This window comes from Thermobia domestica, chromosome 14 (genome assembly GCF_964235325.1).
Source record: "Thermobia domestica chromosome 14, izTheDome1.hap1.1, whole genome shotgun sequence".
Classification (NCBI taxonomy): domain Eukaryota; kingdom Metazoa; phylum Arthropoda; class Insecta; order Zygentoma; family Lepismatidae; genus Thermobia; species Thermobia domestica.
This window is the reverse complement of record NC_137467.1, coordinates 75,576,317-75,595,657: the sequence shown is the minus strand read 5'-3', so window position 1 is coordinate 75,595,657 and position 19,341 is coordinate 75,576,317. Positions and strand designations below refer to the sequence as shown.

At 37.5% G+C, this 19,341-nt stretch overlaps 1 protein-coding gene across 1 annotated transcript in view; it reads right to left on the bottom strand.

The window, feature by feature from the left end:
* Window positions 1-11,409: 11,409 nt before the first annotated feature.
* Window positions 11,410-19,341, bottom strand: part of Elp4 (Elongator complex protein 4) — a 36,327-nt gene continuing 28,395 nt past the window's right edge. The window contains exons 5-7 of the mRNA XM_081738345.1: window positions 18,444-18,700; window positions 15,679-15,894; window positions 11,410-11,654 (exon numbers count right to left, since the gene is read on the bottom strand). Of these exons, the coding sequence (XP_081594471.1) occupies window positions 11,535-11,654; window positions 15,679-15,894; window positions 18,444-18,700 (593 nt within the window). The 3' untranslated portion in view covers window positions 11,410-11,534. The remainder of the gene's footprint in view (window positions 11,655-15,678; window positions 15,895-18,443; window positions 18,701-19,341) is intronic.

The window sequence follows — 19,341 nt, the reverse complement described above, 5'->3', positions numbered from 1 at the left end:
GCGGAATTCATACAGTAAAGCGTAGCTAGTATGTCAGTCATACGGTACAGCCAGTAGCGTAGCCAGGATGTGTGTTTGGGGGGGGCCCAAGTGCTGTTATAGGCACATATAGAAAAATTACAAACAAAAAAATATATAAACATAAAAATATATAAAAAATTACAAACATCAAAGTACCAAAGTACATTGTCGGACCTCTTTGGGGGGGGCCCGGCCCCTCCGGCCCCCCCTTCCCTACGCCACTGGGTACAGCCACCTATATTAGATAATATACTACTCCAGTAAGTGGTGGAATTGAGACAGTGGCATGCTGGTAGTAAATTAAATTGTCAGAAATCATATAAGCTGTAAAAAAAATAAAATAAAATAAAATAAAATTCCATTATGTTATAAGGTTATTAGCGAAGAAAAATATCAATATATACTAATCAATAAATATCTTGACACGAATAATGTGATATGAGTGAGTGTAAATCGTTATAAATAGTTTTCGAGAAAATCAAGAGGATTGCTATCAATCGATCTTGCGTAGGGATTGCCAAAATTTTCCAGAATAGAATATTTCACTTTCTGGAATTCAGAAAAATTCCGGAATCCGGAAAAATAAGGAATTCAGAAAAAAATCCGGAATTCGGAAAAAATCAAGAATTTTCCGAAATCGGATTTTTTTAAATTCTGGATTTTTACGAATTCAGGAATTTTTCCGATTTTACTTTCCGCATTCCGGAATTGGCCATCCCTAACGTTTCAAGAGAACATACCATCAACACCCGCAACACTCTGCTAAAACCGGAACTGATTGAAATTTATTAATATTTCCGGTTTCAAGACCTATTTGCATAGAGCGAACACGTAACAGATTTTAAGAAGCGTTTCTTTCTTTTTTTTTTTTTCAACACAGATTCAGCGTCCCAAGAATGAGTTTCGTCTCTACTTTTAATCTATTTGTTGAAGCCAGAAATAATTGAAGTCGACGGTTTCTCGGTTACAACACTGATCGCATAATGATGACAATATATATATAGTCATCATTATATGGATTTAGTATTGCTAGAATATGTTTCACCTTGTTTTAACTTCTTTATCAACACAAAGTGTTCGACCTCAATTCAGAAAAATGAAATGAAATCTTTGAGTTTTACGTCCCACGATTATGCTAGTTAGGCTAAAGGAGACGGTGATGATGAGTAATGAATGAAATGGTGGAATGAAGAAAGTGGGAGGAAACGGGAGAACCCCGAGGAAACCCACACACACGGTGTTTGTCCACCACAAAGTTCACTTGGCGGGGACTGGGATCGAACCCGGGAACCCAAGCACCAGAGGTGAACGCTATACCATTGAGCCACCGTGACCCCCTACCTCAATTCAGAGGCAGATCTAGAAGGTAAAAACTGGGTGGGGGGAGCAGCCAGACCCCAGACTATGATTGGTATATCATGAGTTTACTATAAACTTTAAAAAAAATACAAATAATAGCTTAAATTATGTTTGTCACTCAAAAAACTGGGCGGACTAGACCCCCCGGCCCCGGGCTAGATGCGCCACTGCCTCAATTAGCACTCAGCGCCCTAGGAATAGATTTTATATTTGATCTTATTCCTCTGTTGCAACCTATAATTATAGATGTACTATTTCAAGTTTTAACATTGAAACATAGTTTGGATTAGGAATTAGATTTCTGGATTTTCACAATAATTTCACTTGTATTTAAGTATAATATTGTCCAAAAATAGCAAAGGTGAATAAAATTATATGCTTGAAGGTAAATATTTATTGTTATTTTTCGAGAAAATCGGGAAGAACTATTTTTTATGCCGTTAAAAACTGTCATTCATTCCCAAATCAGGCAGTTGAGTTCCAGCTCTCAAGGTAGCCGTTTGTATCAGGCCCGTATCCAAGGGGGGAGGTCTAGGCCCCCTCTAAAATTTTCACGGTTGGCTTGCAAATGAACTATAATATGGTGTGAACTATAATACGGTTGGATCGGCCCTTCCCCTAACTTCTACCGCTCCCCCTATAGTTTTGGGCTGGCTACTGGCCTGGTTTGTATGCTTTGTAAACCACTAAATACTTTCGAAGCGTTTATGTTGTTCAGTTTTCGTGTGGCTTGATTGCGTATCCAAACATTGAGTCTACATGCATGTCACAAGAGGGCTAGTTTTATGAACGTAGCTGTTTTACCAATGACTCCCTTATGTCTTCAGATAGATTATTGCGGGATATTAGAAACGTAATAAAATTAATAAGTAGGCCTACATCAGACCAGCTTTGAGTTTCGGAAGTTAAGATGTGTAAAACTCTTACAATGTATTGGCATTTTGAAACTCTTTCCTATTCTTGCAACAGCCCAAACTACTCTCGATACATTTCTTAACTATATAAAAGTTAGTTTATGAACCTCATACCACAATACACGAAAATAACACTATACGGGGGTTATTCAAAAAGAAAGAACAGATTTCAAACATTTATTTCTTCCAAACTACAAAAGATAGAAACATGATTCGAACGTTACTTGATTAAGAAAAGTTTACAATTTATTGTTAGTAATTATGGTGTGCATTCAATATGAGTACCGTGTGTTAGACGACAAATGTCAAAACGGTGGCTAATGCAAAATTCGTACCTTTTGTTGTGGTCGTCAGGATGCAATGCTTCCAATAACTGTAGTTTGTATGGCTTCATGTGCAGACGATGTTTTAGAACTCGCCATACCGAGGAATGTTAAGTTCTTTGCTTGTTCGTGACAGGGGCGGATCCAGGACCGACTTCTGGGGGGGGGGACGGTGGGTTGTCATACTGTTACTTTTAAGGGCTCCAAACTTTGGGATGGGTTTTATTTATATATATAAAATAAGAAAGTTTCCTCTTCTGGAGGGGGGGGGGAGCGATCGCCTCGATGGCCCCCATTCCTGGTTCCGCCCCTGGTTCGTGATGTGGATTTCTTTGGGCTCCTTTCGTAAAGTGTACGAATACGCTCGACATTCTCGTTCTATGTGCGTGGACGTCCCGTGCTTATCCCATTCCAGATGCAACCATCTTCTACGAATTTTCGATGCCACTCGTAAATTTGCTTATGATGCGGCGGTTGTTTATTAAATTGACGGCGAAATGCTCCCTGAACTGCAACAATGGACTCAAGTTTTGCCAATTGCAGCACACAAAAAGAATTCTCCTGTGGTGACGCCGCCATTTCACTACAGACAAACAACAACAAACAACAGCGTCAATGCGGCCGTGATTGGAAGTTCTATCCGGGATGTTTAAATTGCAAACTTTTCTTAATCAAGTAACGTTCGAATCATGTTTCTATCTTTTGTAGTTTGGAAGAAATAAATGTTTGAAATCTGTTCTTTCTTTTTGAATAACCCTGTATAATGAGAGGTAATATTCAAGACTAAGTTAAAAGAAGAAATACAAGTGTCCTATGCCAATTTATGAAGAAATCGTGTAGTAGGGACACTTTGTGTTTGTTTCGAGTTTAATGACTGTTTTTAGCAGCCAGGCTATATAAGATGGGACTTCTCTCATCCCCAGGGCGAGAACGCTTCCCACTAAGTTGCAAAGGATCAAAAATAGGGACAACTGGCAATAAGAGCGTGTGGAGTTTCGTCAACGGAAGAGGGTTTAAGCTCACAAGTTTTTATTATTTCAGGCACTGACAGATCCAGAAGGGAAAATTTAATTCATTATTTGGTATTATTTCAAAGTGACAAATGACAAAAGCTTTTTCTGCAATATAATATACCAATAATGTGTTGTCAATCTATTGTTAGTACGAACAAGCTAATATCCACAAGTTATACAGTGCGTAAAAATGGTGTGCCCCATCCGAACTTACCATCCTTTCCTGCAAGAACGAAAAGATATAAATCTTTCGTGTCCCACTATAGCACATCCGTTTGACAAAAGGAGGTCCTCAGTTTGACCTGTACGTATTTATGTATGTAGGTATGTTTGTGATTAGATTGACAACCGTTGCTTATATTGTGATACGCTTTTCACTAATCAAATAAACTACCATTACCAAGAAAAGTTCTTATTAGGGATGGTCAATTCCGGAATTTTTACTTTCCGGAATCCAGAAAGTAAAATAAAAAATCCGGATTTCGGAAAAATTCCGATTACGAAAAAATCCGGAATTTCAAAAATTCCGATTTCAGAAAAATTCCGGAATTTGGAAGAAAATCCAGAATTTAAAAACATGATTTCGAAAAAATCCCGAATTTAAAAATTCCGATTTCGGAAAAAATCCGGAATTTTTCTGAATTCCCGAACTTTCCCTAATTCCGGAAATTTTCCGAATTCCAGAATTTTTCTGAATTCCGGAACTTTTCCGATTTCCGGAATTTTTCTGAATACCAGAATTTTTCCGAAGTCTGGAAAGTGAAATTTTCAATTCCAGAAAATAAATTTCTTGAAATCCAGAAAATTTTGGCCATCCTTAGTTCTTATGTATAAAACACTTAAAAAGGGTATAGCTGGACAAGTATTCTGCCTTTCGGCAGGTCCTGGGACTATTGCGGGATTTTGTTTTTCAATTTTAGATTTGGGTCTGGAAATATTTCTTCCACTTTTGTCGATCTTCAGCTTCCTCTTTTAACTCCCAATATTTTCTCCTATCTTTCAAATCATCGATCAGCTGTGTTCTTCTTCCTATTCCTCGCTTCCCTTCCGTCTTTCTTTCTATGGCAGTGTGAAGAAGACAATTTCTTCGCAAGATGTGTCCAATCCAATTGGCCTTTCTACGAAGGATGGTGGCTAGAAGTGTCCTCTTCTCTCCTATCCGTTTTAAAACATCTTTGTTACTCTCTCTGTCCATTTTATCTTCTCCATCTTCCTCCAATACCACATTTCGAAGCTCTCTTAAATATTTCTTCTCTAAATTCCGTAATGTCCAAGTCTCTAAACCATACAGTCCAATGCTCCATACATAGCACTTGACCAACTTCTTTTTAAGTCCAATATTGAGTCTGCTAGTTAAGAGTGATCTTTTCTTGTTGAATGCTTCTTTATCTATGTCAATTCTTGACGTGATCTCCTTGGTGCAGTAAGCGTCTCTCGTCAAAATACTTCCCAGATGCTTGAAATTATCGACCTCTTCAAGTTCTCTTTGCTCTAATATGATCCGTAAGGTCGTGTTTCCACGGGATACTCTCATGACTTTCGATTTTACGATGTTAATTTCCATTCCATACAGTTTTTCAGTGTCAACTATTTTGTCAATCATCTGTAGTCTTCCTTCAGTTTTAGCTATTATAACCGTATCATCTGCATACCTGATCTTGTTAATGATTTGCCCTCCAATCTCGAAATCTCCAATTTCCATTAATGCTTCCTTCATTAAAGATTCACTGTAAATGTTGAATAATTGGGGCGACAAACTACATCCTTGTCTGACTCCTCTTCCAATCTCCACACTATTGGTGTCTCCTTCTATGTTAATGAGAAGATTAACAAGAATAATGGAAAATTATACCTGAAATAAAGCAGGACTTTATTAATTAAGTTGACAGCAACTTGAATCATAAATTAGAACAATGTATTATGAGTAAATTCAATGCTTTCATCATTTTGATACGAACATTTTATTCATTTTGTGTTTTAGACATTTCATAGTATACGTACTTATGTTATGCTTTATAGGCACATTTCTTCTCTTACGGGCGTCTCTGGCGGGGGATAGGGGGAAGCATCCCCTTTAATATTTTGTCTAGGCAGCAAATCGATGAAGGCTAAAAGTACTTATGTGGAAGAAGCAAAGACGTAAGAACAAGTGAGTGCAATATCTGTTATTAAAAGTATTACAGAAGGTCGTTTCATGTTGATGGTAACGATTTCGACCACGAAACAACACATGTTCACAGCAGAGAGCAACCAGAGCTGGTAGTGCGAAAGTGTTGTGTGTTGACTTGCAAAGACGACGGGTCCTATGTGCGTGGATGGTTACGCGGCACCGAAAATCCCAGTCTTCTGGGAGGGGTACATATATGCCTTTTCTGATATTGGTTTTAGTTATAGCCAGATAATTAAACAGTGTACGACGAACAAAGATGGGTATCAACGCAGTGTTGAATCACCGAAAAGTGTGCACCGTACCTGTTGCTGGAACCAGTCAAAATGGACCTCGAACATATCGGAAGCCCAAGCGTACCCCCATTGTTGTGCAGAAGGTGAGCTTCCTGGTGTAATGAAGAAATATAAGAGATTTTAAAGAAAAAGGAAAAATACGATAGACACACACTAAGAGGTGATATTCAGGATATGTACACAATCAGTGAGGAAGTGTAATGAAAAGAGGTAAGAGATTTTAAGAAAAAAGAAAAGGAAAATGCTTATACAAATAGTATACGTACAGGAGAAAGAAACAAAGCAACAATACATGTACGTTACTTTTTTTTCAGTGCTTAAGTGTAATTAAGAGAAATTAACCTTGAAATTATTATCATAATGAACATGATATACAGGGTGCGTTCACTAAGTTTCAGGACTGAATGTTACCTGAGTAGAAGCGCGCGAGGTGACCCGTTCTATCGACAGGGTGCGGTAGTGGGGGTGTCAGCTTACTGACCGCACGAGTGTCAGTTGCCTCCGAGATGCGGGAGTGAGTAGATCGTTAGTGACGTGAGTGCATGTCAGTGAACCCCGTCAAAACCTTAGTGAGTATAAAATGCAGCGGCATTTCGAGCAGCGTTATGCTGTAATGTTCTATGCGAAACTGAACAAAACAGCTATAGAGACTTTTTGTATGATTCAAGAGGCTACAAAGAAGACGCCATGTTACGTGCAATGGTTTTCATATGGTACAAGAGGTTCAAAGAGGGCCGCGAGGACGTTGAAGACGATGACCGCTCTGGGAGGCTTGCAACAAGCCGAACTGACAAGGGAGGATCACGAAGTAGCTCCGCTGAGATCCGAACGAGACAATTATGTTTGCATTTGATATATTATAACTAGACGAATCCCAAAGTTATACGTGCCACCGGCGTAATGTCGTGAGTTATATTTTGTAATGTAAAAGCTACAAAGCTGGCAGAATAGTTTGAACCGGGTCATTTGTTCGGAAACGGTTAGGTAAATGGAAAGCTCGGCGAACATGTATCCCATAATTTTCAAGGACATACTTTTTGGGATAAAAAGTTTACCACAGGGTTCCAGACGGGGTCTAGCTCAAAATTTTCAAATGGCAAGGGGGGTTAAGTAGCACATCGTTTGAAAGCTGTTGTAAAATGAAAGAAAATGAAGCAAGTCTCGACTCTCTACGACAAACCTGTGCAAAATGACGGCGGATCAAAATGTAAACAAAAAACGGTGAGACAAATGTGAAAATAGGAAAGGAAATGTGACATTTTCAAAGTATAACGATTTAAGTTTAAATGTCTTGTCCCAGGGCCCCCACAGGGTTCCAGGTGGGGTCCAACTAAATAGTTTCAAATGGCAAGAGAGATTAAGTAGCACATCGTTTGAAAGCTGTTGTTAAATGAAAGATGGAGTAAATCTCGACTTTCTACGACAACTCTGTGCAAAACGGCGGTGGGTCAAAATGTAAACAAAAGCTTAATTGAAAATCTATGGCCACCTTGAATCCAAGATGGCCGCTTAAAACCTGTGTCATTCATACAAGTACAAATCTAAATCTCTATTTTTCTCTATTATATATTTAGAAACAATTAAAAGACTAAAGAACATCTTTTCGTCACCTACTGATCAACATTCATGCCCAATTTGGTTTTCCTAGCTTCAGCAGTTTGGTATGCCTATTATTTCGATATATGTTTTAAGCAGCCATCTTGTACTCAAAGTGGCCATAGATGTTCAATTAAGCTTTTGTTTACATTTTGACTCGGCGCCATTTTGTACGGGGTTGTAGAAAGTCGAGACTTGCTTTATCTTCTTTCATTTAACAACAGCTTTCAAACGATGCGCTCCTTAATCCCTCTTGCATTTTGAAACTTTTTAGTTGGATCCCACCTAGGACAAGACGTTTTAACTTAAATCGTTGTACTTTGAAAATAATACCACACTTTCTTTCCTGTTTTCACGTTTGTCTCATTGTTTTCGATATATAAAGGGGTGGCCATGGACTTTTCAATTAAATTTTTGTTTACATTTTGACCTACCGCCATTTTGCACAGGGTTGTCGTAGAGAGTCGGGACTTACTCCATTTTCTTTCATTTTACAGCTTTCAAACGATGTGCTACTTAATTCCTCTTGCCATTTGAAAATTTTCAGTTGGACTCCGTTTGGAACCCTGCGGGGGACCCAGTTGTTGTTTGCAATATTTTTTAATCCCAAAATGTGTGTCCTGAAAGATGATCGGATATGTGTTCGCCGAGTTTTCCATTTACCCAACCGTTTCCGAACAAATGACTCGATTCAAACTATTCTGCCAGGTATTTTTTTTCAGCTTTTACATTACAAAATATGATGTAGCTCACTATATCCCGCCCGGTGGCACGCATAACTTTGGGATTCGTCTAGTTATATCAAATTCAAACACAATTGTCTCGTTCTGATCTCAGCGGAGTAACTTCGTGACCCTCCCTTGTGAGGAAAATCTGGTGAAAGTGCGTGAACTCTTAAACACTGATCGTCGTCTTAGTGTTAGATTAATTGCCGATGAACTGGGATCGGATCCAACTACGGTGTTCAAGTTAGTGACAGAAGATTTGAAGACAAGAAAAGTGTGTGTCAAACTTGTTCCCAAAGTTTTGACGGATGAACAGAAGGCACGGCGCCTGGCTGTTTGCGAAGAAATGCTTGAACGTTTGCAAGACTATCCCAATTTTTGGATAAAGTGGTTACTAGTGATGAGACCTGGGTTTACGAGTACGATCCAAAAACGAAACGACAAAGTGCGGAGTGGCATATCCCTTTATCTCCAAAGCCCAAGATAGCTCGCATGATCACGTCACGTGTGAAATGCATGCTCATTGTTTTCTTCGATGAGACAGGACAGATCCACAAAGAGTGTTCTTGCCGGACAGTGTGTCATAGGTCCGTTTTACGCTGAAGTGCTCCGCCGCTTAAATGATCGAGCCTACCCAGACATCAAAGCCGATTAGGTTCTTCACCATGATAATGCACTCTCATACGTCACTCGCCGCCGCCGAAGTTTTGGCGCAGTTCAACGTGATAACACTGCAGCATCCAGTCTACAGGCAGACCTCGCTCCCGGCGATTTCTTTTGTTCTCCCGAATCAAGAAAGACCTGAAAAAGGAGCGATTCGACACGATTTCAGCGGTCCAGGCGATTTCGATGAGGTCCCTTCACAGCCTTGCGCACGAAAACTTTCAGGGAGCCTATGAATAATGGAAAACACGCTGGGAGCGGTATGTTGATGCCCTAGGATCATATTTTGAAGACTTTAGTTCGTTGTACAAAAATGTGTAATACATTTGTTATTCTGGGATCATTCTTGAAACTTTGTGAACGCATATCGTTGTTAATAGTTTTTATCGAGATTTCTCAAATGAGATGTTAAAATAGCACACGAAAAAGAGCTGGTGATACGTGTGCTAATGGGACTTTTAGAACTAGAATTTACTGACAGTAGTCACGTAGTTTAGTGAAAATTTGATATAAAAAGCGGGACTTAAAATGTGGAAGGAATCACTTAGGCATTGCGACTACCGAGCGAGACAGTCTGAGGGAACTGTGTGCTTCAAGAAAGAAAAATGGTCAATTTCACAGATACCATAACAATCATGTACACAGAACAGAGACTTGGACTTTGGTTGAGAGATTCATCTTTCATATACATGTAAGTTGCCTACCTTAATGTCTGTAAAATCTAGATAGAATTAAATCTGAGCTCATGTAATGGTTTCCTGCGTATATTTGTTCACGTAATAAGATTTGATAGCAGCTCCATGAGGCGTCTTTTGTAATAAATTTGTAATTTTCTTATTTTATAAATTGTAGTTTGAGCAATCAGAGGCAGATTGGTTCTTTTACTTGAATTCAACAGAGAAAAGAATTGACCCTACCTCACAAACTTAATTATTTCTGGACAGGTTGGAATACTGTTTATTCTTAAGCTTAACTTTGATACAATATCTACTCCGTAAAAATAACCCGCAACTTTCATTTTTATTAATCATGGCTCCCCGGCGGGAATCGAACTCCGGTCTCCCGCGTAACAGGCGGAGATACTAACCACTATACTATCGAGGAGAGTCATGCACATGGTGTTTGTCCACCACAAAGCCTACCTGGCGTGAGCTGGGATCGAACCAGAGGCCATTGACTCATCACTGTCCCCAAGTTGGTAGTTATATTCACAATAGGACCTGTTGTGTTTTTGCCACCATTTCTCAGAAAAAAGTTTGGGTGTTTTCGCCGGTGGATGGTGATTCGCTTTTAGTTGTTGAGTTAACGTCCTTTTCAACAGCGAGGCTACGTGAGACGGGATTTACTGATTAACGTGGAATCCGAACCACACGAGCTCCCGCCGGGAATTGAACCCAGGACTCTCACGCCACAGGTGCATACGCTAACCACTTAGCCACGAAGGAGCTCGTGATCCGCTTTAAATCTGGCACAGAGCTTATACTCAGGAACGAACTCGATTATCTTGGCGCAGCTTCAATTTTTGCTGCAATCTGTTCATACCCAATGACTTGATAGCGATCAGAATAGTGCCAACACTGTAGGACGAGGATTAGCGGAATGCAGATGTATCAGTTGATGCCAGTACCGTTTATGTAGTAGCATATGATGTAGGTGGTAAAACTCAAGACTTCCTTTAGTTTCTCTTGCAATGGTCTTTTTTCCTTTCAACGCTTCGATAATTCTCAGCTCTTTGGAATCATTTTGGATCGCTTAACGGCCACTAGCATGCACATCCTCTTTCAAAACTTGAGCATTCACCCAGTATTCCTCAGGGTTTGGCAGAGCTATTACTCTAGTTGGGACATCTAACCCTACGTTCGACTTTCCAATAATGTGCACGACCTTGTAAATGTACTGTTGTAGTTTTATACTCCACTTGAGTAGATGTAAATTCCATCTTTTTGCATTTTTCAGTCAATTTAAAGCCTCATTATCGCTGCTCTTGATCTGAAATGTGTTAAACAGCAATACTTGGATCAATTACGAAAGGTGAACATAAAAGCTAAGCATTATTTTAGATGAGCTGTAACTTGCCTACAGCGTTCTAAGATTTCGGTTGAGTATTGTTTGACTTGAATACGTGTCCTGTTCTTGTTGAAGAGAAGCTGCAATGGCTACAAGTGATGCACCAGTACGTGATAAGATTATTTTTTTTTTTTTTTTGCACACAGCCTGCTTGGGAGACTACGAAGTCTTATTTGCACTCTTGATTTAAATTCAATTTAATGGGTTTCGTGTCTACTAACATTATTCGAAACACTGAACTTTTGGTAAACTAATTAAAAATTCATTCAAATGAGAAAATGCATTTTAATCATTAGAAAAAGTTATGTACATTTTTACAACATGGATTATAAACAGTTTCAAGGACGGTTATTATCAATAAACAATAATGTAAAAATAACTTTTAACTCCTTAGAAATCAAGTTTGCTTCCCCCAGATGTGATTCCACAGCCAAGAACTGGTTTCTTCGTTACGATGTCATCTTGTTCCCTCTGTGTCGTTTCTGATAACTCTGGCGGCAGGTGAAGTTTCTGGGAAAATAAATCATATATATATTACATGATTAGTACCAAAATATAAATTTTACCATAATGATTAAAAGAATAAAGAAATAGAATACGAAAAAGTTTCAGATCAACATCATACTAATGTTTTACGAACATTCTCATACTATACTGGTGCAAACGACTTTAAGACTACTCAGTAGGAATTCAGGTATCCGGCCCAAAGTTGGTAAGAGAATGACTATTGTAAGTAGTTGTGATCCCAACATGGTGTCCGTGGAACATTTCGAATGTTATACAGGGTGTTCAAAAAGAAAGTACTTGATTTAATAGCGGGGCCGCGGTGGCTCAGTGGTAGAGCGCTCACCTCTGGTGCTAGGGGTCCCGGGTTCGATCCCAGCCTCCGCCAAGTGAACTTTGTGATGGACAAACACCGTGTGCGTGAGTTTTCTCGGGGTTCTCCCGTTTCCTCCCACTTTCTTCATTCCACCATTTCATTCATTACTCATCATCACCGTCTCCTTTAGCCTAACCGGCATAACTGTGGGACGTAAAACTCAAAGATTTCATTTAATTTTTTTTTTTTTTTGATTTAATAGCATGTGTAACCATCACGTGTGAACATACAAGAAGCTGTTCGTAAAACAGCTGGTCGTACAAATGCTGAATGTCTGCCAAGGGTATAATATTCTCCATGCTCACTGTAGTTTTGATAATCACTGCCGAAGCCCGGCTGGGAATGAGGCGCCGTCCTTGAACGTACTATATTTGCTCGATAGGGTTTAGGTCCAGAGTCCAAGCAACTAAGGAGATGTCGAATACAAATACTACACTGGGTTTCCTGTGGTAATTGTCAACCTACATCGGCTTTTATCGCTCATTTGTACAGGCAACCACAAGGTCGTTACTGTGTCAGAGGCAGAGACGATCTCATGGCTGAATACCACCACCTTCCATTTGTCTCCTTACTATAGTTTCTTCCAACATCACCGAAGACATTCCTGACGAGAAACACATGGTAGGGATAATCGTTGCGAGAGGAACGTAAGAACTTTTATTTGCATCCCATAAGCGTTTGATTAATATTCATGTGGCGGGTGTCTTTTACAGCACTGACAATCGCAGTTCTGTCAGTTAGGACGCTCCGAACGTTCCCTCTATTCAAGCGATTCCAGATGGATTACGGCGACAGTCTGCTGAGAAAACCCTCATCTTCCCATTGTGCACACTGCAGATGGGCCACTGACACGTCATGATCCATGCGATCGGCAATTCTGCGGAACGACTACACAACCAAGCTCGAAGTCGCTTATTGTACATATTCATTCGCTATATTTGTCCTTGTAATGTACACTAGACACTTCTCAACAGGCAATGGATTCACACAACTACACTCATCATGTCGTTGGACGACTTTCAAATTACTAGCACAATGCATCCTACAGACACCACGATCAGTATGCCTTCTACTGACAAAAAAATCTGTGCTGGGAATTTCGTTCGAATAAGACGATGTTCTTAAATGAATTTCTAACAATATACGTAAATTTCTCATTTGCTAGACTATTTGAATGTAATTATCATAATCATAACTATCATATGCTTCCTTCCTCCAATTGGATTAAGGAATTGAAGAAAAATGACCCTAGCCTTAAGTATCAGCACTCGATGTTTGCCCGACATCTTGATATATATATATATATTCTTATTCTCAACATGATAGAGACGTGCAATGTAAAAATTTGCACAATAACATATTGACATCTCACAAATATGTGCGCTAATTTGGCTCCAGGTCCTGGTGAATTAATGTTATAGTCAGAAAACTGGGCGGTGGCAGAATGTTAGTCAAAATCAAATACCGAGCCGCGCTTAGGTCTCTCCATCTTCAACGAAAATCGGCACAAAACGATAGATGAACAGATGGCAGCTATGTATGGTAAGGCATGTCCATTTTATAACACAGAAAAACACTGGAAGAGATAATTCAAATACATCTCACAGCGCACAAGTCAACAGGATATTCCAAAAGATTGTCGTCTTTCAACGGCTACAGTCCCAAGCCCATTTCTATCATAATAAGGATAAGAACCTTCTGGCCTCTGCTCGTATATCATAGCCGGGACACCTTAGTAGTCCTGTTCCGTACTCTGCCAAGAATGATTTAGAGTTATGTTAATAATAGACACCGTTTCTCGTATCTTGATGCTGGATACTAACGTATATCAAAGTCATAACCAAACCTTTATTTACAACTTCTACTCTACTCTTATTTGTAAGCGGAGTTCCAGCAATCATGCGAATATAAACTTTGTCCTTGGGAGTTTCTTCTCGAAAAGCGTATTTATCACAATATGCTGCCTACGGGTAGGAATAGAAATTTCAAAAGGAAGGTGTATGTTCTTTTCTAACATAATTGTATCATGGTACTTAACAGATATCATAAAGCCTAGAGTTTTCTATACAAAGAATACTTACACTAAACTAAATTCCATCGCGTTACAGCCCACAGGGAATCTACCAAGTATGTTTAATTGTCTGATATATTTAGCATATCACGTTCCAACACAAATATTTCTGACTCTAAAAATCAAAGCTAACTATTTCTTATCCGAAGCGAGCTTCTATTGTTCGATACATAGGTGCACGATGTATTTGAGTTGTGTATATGTCTGTCGCGTAGTCATTTATATTACTTGGAATTGAAATCGATTAAGGATAAGGAAGGGAAAAAATCAATTTCAACTTGGATGTTTCCGTATACTGAGATGTCAAGGAAATTGGTTTATGGTCATTTCTTTCTGAAACATTTCGTTCATGTCATTTTTCTTCTTTCTTTTATGAAATTCCTACGGTTGGGATGAAATCTGTTAAGAAAAAACGGACTTAAAATCAAGCTAAACTTGAAAGTTCCCACATATTACGATGTCAGTGAACTGACTTATTATGATTAACCCTGTATAATTTTTTGGCAAAATCCATTCCGGTTCTGTGTATTTTTTCTTAGTTTGCGTAGTCATATTTTTAGGTAGCTACTGCTTCAGCCCAATTTATTCGACTATCATGGTTAGTACGTATTTCTCTTCAAAATGAAACAGGCTTCCTAATTATATCACACTTATTGTACATGAAGTATGAGAAAAGTAAAATTGGGGATAATTCGGGAAATTTTCTCCCAAAAAAATCCCTTTGGTAAAATGCTGTACCTTCTGCAGCTTTGCGCCGGCTACAGCTATCCGATTATATTCTATCTTGAAAAATATTATGGCATATACATAATGCGTGTGCTAAGTTTCATTGCAATATCTAGAACAGTTACGAGGTGAAAAATATTTCTCAATCCAGTTTGACAATATTAAATTTCTTTAGCGTAGAAAACTTGAGTTCAATTCCCGATGGGAGCTCATAAAGTCTGGATCTCACGTTAACATGTAGGTCCACGTCTCATATAGCCTTGCTGCTGAAAGGGATGCTAAACTCAAATCAAATCAAATACCAAATTTCTTCTTTTTCGACACTGGAAATCGTGACTATTATTTCGTTCAAAACAGGTAAATTTAATAACAGATATTCGCGAGCGTAATATTACGTCTAACACAGAATAGGTTATAGTGACCAAGAGTGTAATATTACGCCTAATAGGGAAGGGGTTAAGTAGCATGCCGGTTGCTGATTTAAAAAAAAAAAAAAAAAAAAAAAAAAAAAAAAAAAAAAAAAAAAAAACTTCTAATGTGCACAACCTAATTAGTTTTTGCTGTCATTTCCTTAAGACGATTAGCCAATATGAAAGAATACTTGTCTCAAGGGAATTGAACCTGGGAAGCGATTAACATACTTACCAACAACCTTACTACGAATGAAGAAACAGATAGTTCTATGTAACCTTTACACCATGGTTCAACGTTTCAAGAGACTAGAACATGGAAATGTAATGATTTACATTAACTAAATCAAAATTATTAATCTTACAATTAGTAAAGACTGTAAATAAATAAATAAATAAATAAATAAAAAAAACTAATAATTTCCCCTACAAGAAATAATACGCTACCTCGATGAGAAATCTCTTTCTTCTTAACTTAAAAGCCAGATCGAAACTATCGGGAACATAATGAGCCAAAGTATTTAGAGCTGGCAGCTTATTTATGTGGAAAAGTCCGTGATAATCTTTAAACACGGGATTTGTCTCCTTATCAGACCCTACAAATGACTCCAATCTGATTGCAATGTCGGAAAGATGCTGGCATCTTTGTATCAATACTGCCTCCTGCAAAGATAAATAAAGAATAAATATATACTTCTGATCAATTATTCTCATTATTACAAAATATCAATCACTTTGGTATGGTTAAAGCATAAGAAAATGTTACCATCTTGAACAAAACAAATGGAAATAAACAACTGAATGAACAAATAAATAAATAAATAAATAAATAAAAGAAATAACCCATAAAGTATATGCAGTCACTTTCTAATCAATCTTTTCAACTCTTTCTTGATTTTCGAACTCTGTCGGAATTGTTAAAGGATTGTTTGTTAAAGGATTAAAATTCGTTGCAAAATTCGTAAGTAGGATGATTAGTACGTTAGAATGACAATGGAACGACAGATCATTCATAGAAACTTAAACAATTTATAATTTGTCTTCTGAAGAAAGAAAAAAAAATGTTTAAGTGTCGCCATCTTCAATTGGCGGTGTGATTGTAGTTTTTCGTTTTACTCAACAACTTGCACAATAAACAATTTTATGTCTCTGCTTTCCTGCAATTGGCCACAGTCCAGATTCTAGTATAGTTTAGATGCTTCAATTCTCCCAGTTTCACGCATTTGCCATTCTAAATGATTATCTGTCTTATGCACAATTTTCACAATATTAATGTCAAGGATATTCTCGTTTAAATGCTTTGACAATTCAGATTCGACAATTTTCACTTTTGGAATCTCTAATCTTATGTTGTTATATTTATATAGAATACTTTCTTAAATATCACATATGCATATTTTCTCAGAAGAACAAGTAACCTGGAATACCCTTTCATTATGTGTATTATCTGTCAAAGAGATCCCAACGCCTTAGACGCGCTGGATCTGAAAATATTTGGCTGGATGACTGTTAAGGAAAACTAGATGATACTGACAGTAAGGCGTCCACCCATCATTAAAACGAGAACTGGAGAGCTACCTGAAAGAACGAGGTGGCAAACTTCACTCAAGAAAAATGAAAGGTGAAAGGAAGCCGACATGCTGACTTATATATCATCCTTAAGATATAAGTGGCAAAGCCGTTCGGTAAACTTTGACTTTTACTGCCTATCATGCGCGAAGTTTAATCTGTAAAAAGTTCAACGGAGTGGTGAGAACTATTTTTTGTTGGTTATTTACATTTGTGAATAAACACATAAAGGAGTTCTATTTATAAATATAGAAACTAATTTTATAATTCTTCAAAAATATTTACATTTCCTTACAATATCTTGTATTTATTATCTTTTAATTCGAAATACGATTTTACTGATCTTTCTGAACTAAAGTAACATAATACGTTCAGTTCTTATTAGACCTTCCAGATGGTCTAGTGGCTAGCATAAGTGCCTTTGCTGCATGTGGTCCCAAATTTGATTTCCTGTGAGAGAGCACGAACAAATAATTTCACAATCATTCACTTGCATTAATCATCCGTCTAAAATTAGCTTAAAGGGTGTAAACGTCGGACGTTAAACTAAAATTTCTTTTCATTTTCAGTTCTTATTCGGTCACGGTGTTCCTTGGGATTGACTGTCACTGAAAATCTACAGTAGAGAAAATTTAATTAATATACGAAGAACAGTGCTAGCTATTTTCATAAATACAACTGAAAAATCAATCTCAATTTTGAAAAAGTCAATTAAGGGCGACTTTGAAGTTTTACTTAAAGCTAAATGAGTTAATAAACTTGCTTAACTCCTCATGAAAATGAAATATAGAAACAGTCTGACACATTTTTCTGAACTAAATGATATGACTAATCTTACAACATCAACGTCTTTATCTCAGCGAAATTATTTCGAGAACCGTTCCAGCTCTCATCCTCGGTCTCTCCAAGTACGAAAATCAATGAATTAACATATTTAATGGTTTATAATGAGCATTTAAATAAAACTTAAATTATGATATGTTGCCCAATTAACAAACCTACCAGTCACAGTCCCCTTCCCCCCGACAAAACAGACGGAATACAAAACTTTTATTCTATCTGTGAGTAGAGTGATGGTGAAATTCTTAAGCGTGTTAATATTATGTCTATACAAAACTTTTAGTCCAGCATATGTACAGTTTTCCGTTCGTCCAGTCGTTTCAGCAAAAATGTTCACTTTGTTCTTACTTGATACTGATCAATACTAAACTATTGTTTAAACGTCATAACTTATGTTCACACGCATGCAAATAATTTGTACAACCATAGAGTCGTTTTGTTAGGTATTACATAAATCATCTGTAATGATTTATTTAGGGAAAATGAAAAACGCATTCAGGAAACACGTGGACATCGGCATCTATATTCTGCTTAACGTGGCTTTGTTTGCTAATTGGTGGTTTGGCTTCGTCCTGTCCCGTTTTTTCCAACCTACTATCCAGTTTTTGTCTCAAAAATTATGGTCATCCTAAATATAACCAATGCTGATTTTACCATTTTATATCCCTATGATCTAACTTTACTATCAGGCTCCTTGAAACCACATATAAAGACGTTGGCGCTGTTAAGTGAAAGTTAATCAAATCACTTCTCCCCTCAATTTTGAATTGGATTGCAATATCTGGTAGTGATCAATAACTTACCGTAAATAAATGAGACGGGACAGTTATAAAACAAACAGCATATGCAGATCTCATTAAGGCTCTTAAACAATATAAAAATGTTGTCAGTTCAGAGCATTCTTTGCTGTTTACGTCGCCCCATAAAGGTGAGCCAGCAGCATGAATAGCAATGCGAAGCAGATTTCTCCTTTCACATTCAGCAGATACTGCAAATTTCCCTTCCTCTATTTTCCTTTGAATTACATTCAACAGATGGAAGTACATCGAATCATTCGATCCTAGCAAAAGAAAAACACCGTGAATATAATAAAATACTATTACGATTAATCTTCAAAATGGATCAGAAGAAAAATCATATCAAAATACTCACAATTAGAAAATACTGATTTTATTGTTAACATGTAAATAGATATGACAATATTGTTATGTATAATATGTACTACACATATTTTTATAATTTTCACAATTAGAAAGATATATGAGTAAAGACGCGAAGGATCGCAAATTCGGAAATTTTCAGTGTTGCCATCTACAGAAATTACAGTGTGACTAGAATATGAATTACTCAAAAATCTAGGTTAAAGGAGCGGCTAGAAAAATGAGCTCAACGATAACTGATGACTTATCATGTTATCGTGGCTCCTTGTTAACTACTTTTAAAATAATATTTGTATTTATTTTAACAGACAGAAAGTGTAATTTTAATAAATACAAATATTATTTAAGAGCTAGTTAACTAGGAGGTAAGACAACATGATAAGTTATCAATTACCGTTAAGTTCAATTTTCTAGTCGCTCCCTTAACCTAGATATTTGGGTAATTCATATTCTGGTCATACTGTAATTTCTAAGGATGGCAACACTGAAAATTTTTCCCATTTATATTTTCAGATGTAGAATAACATTATCTATTATTGTG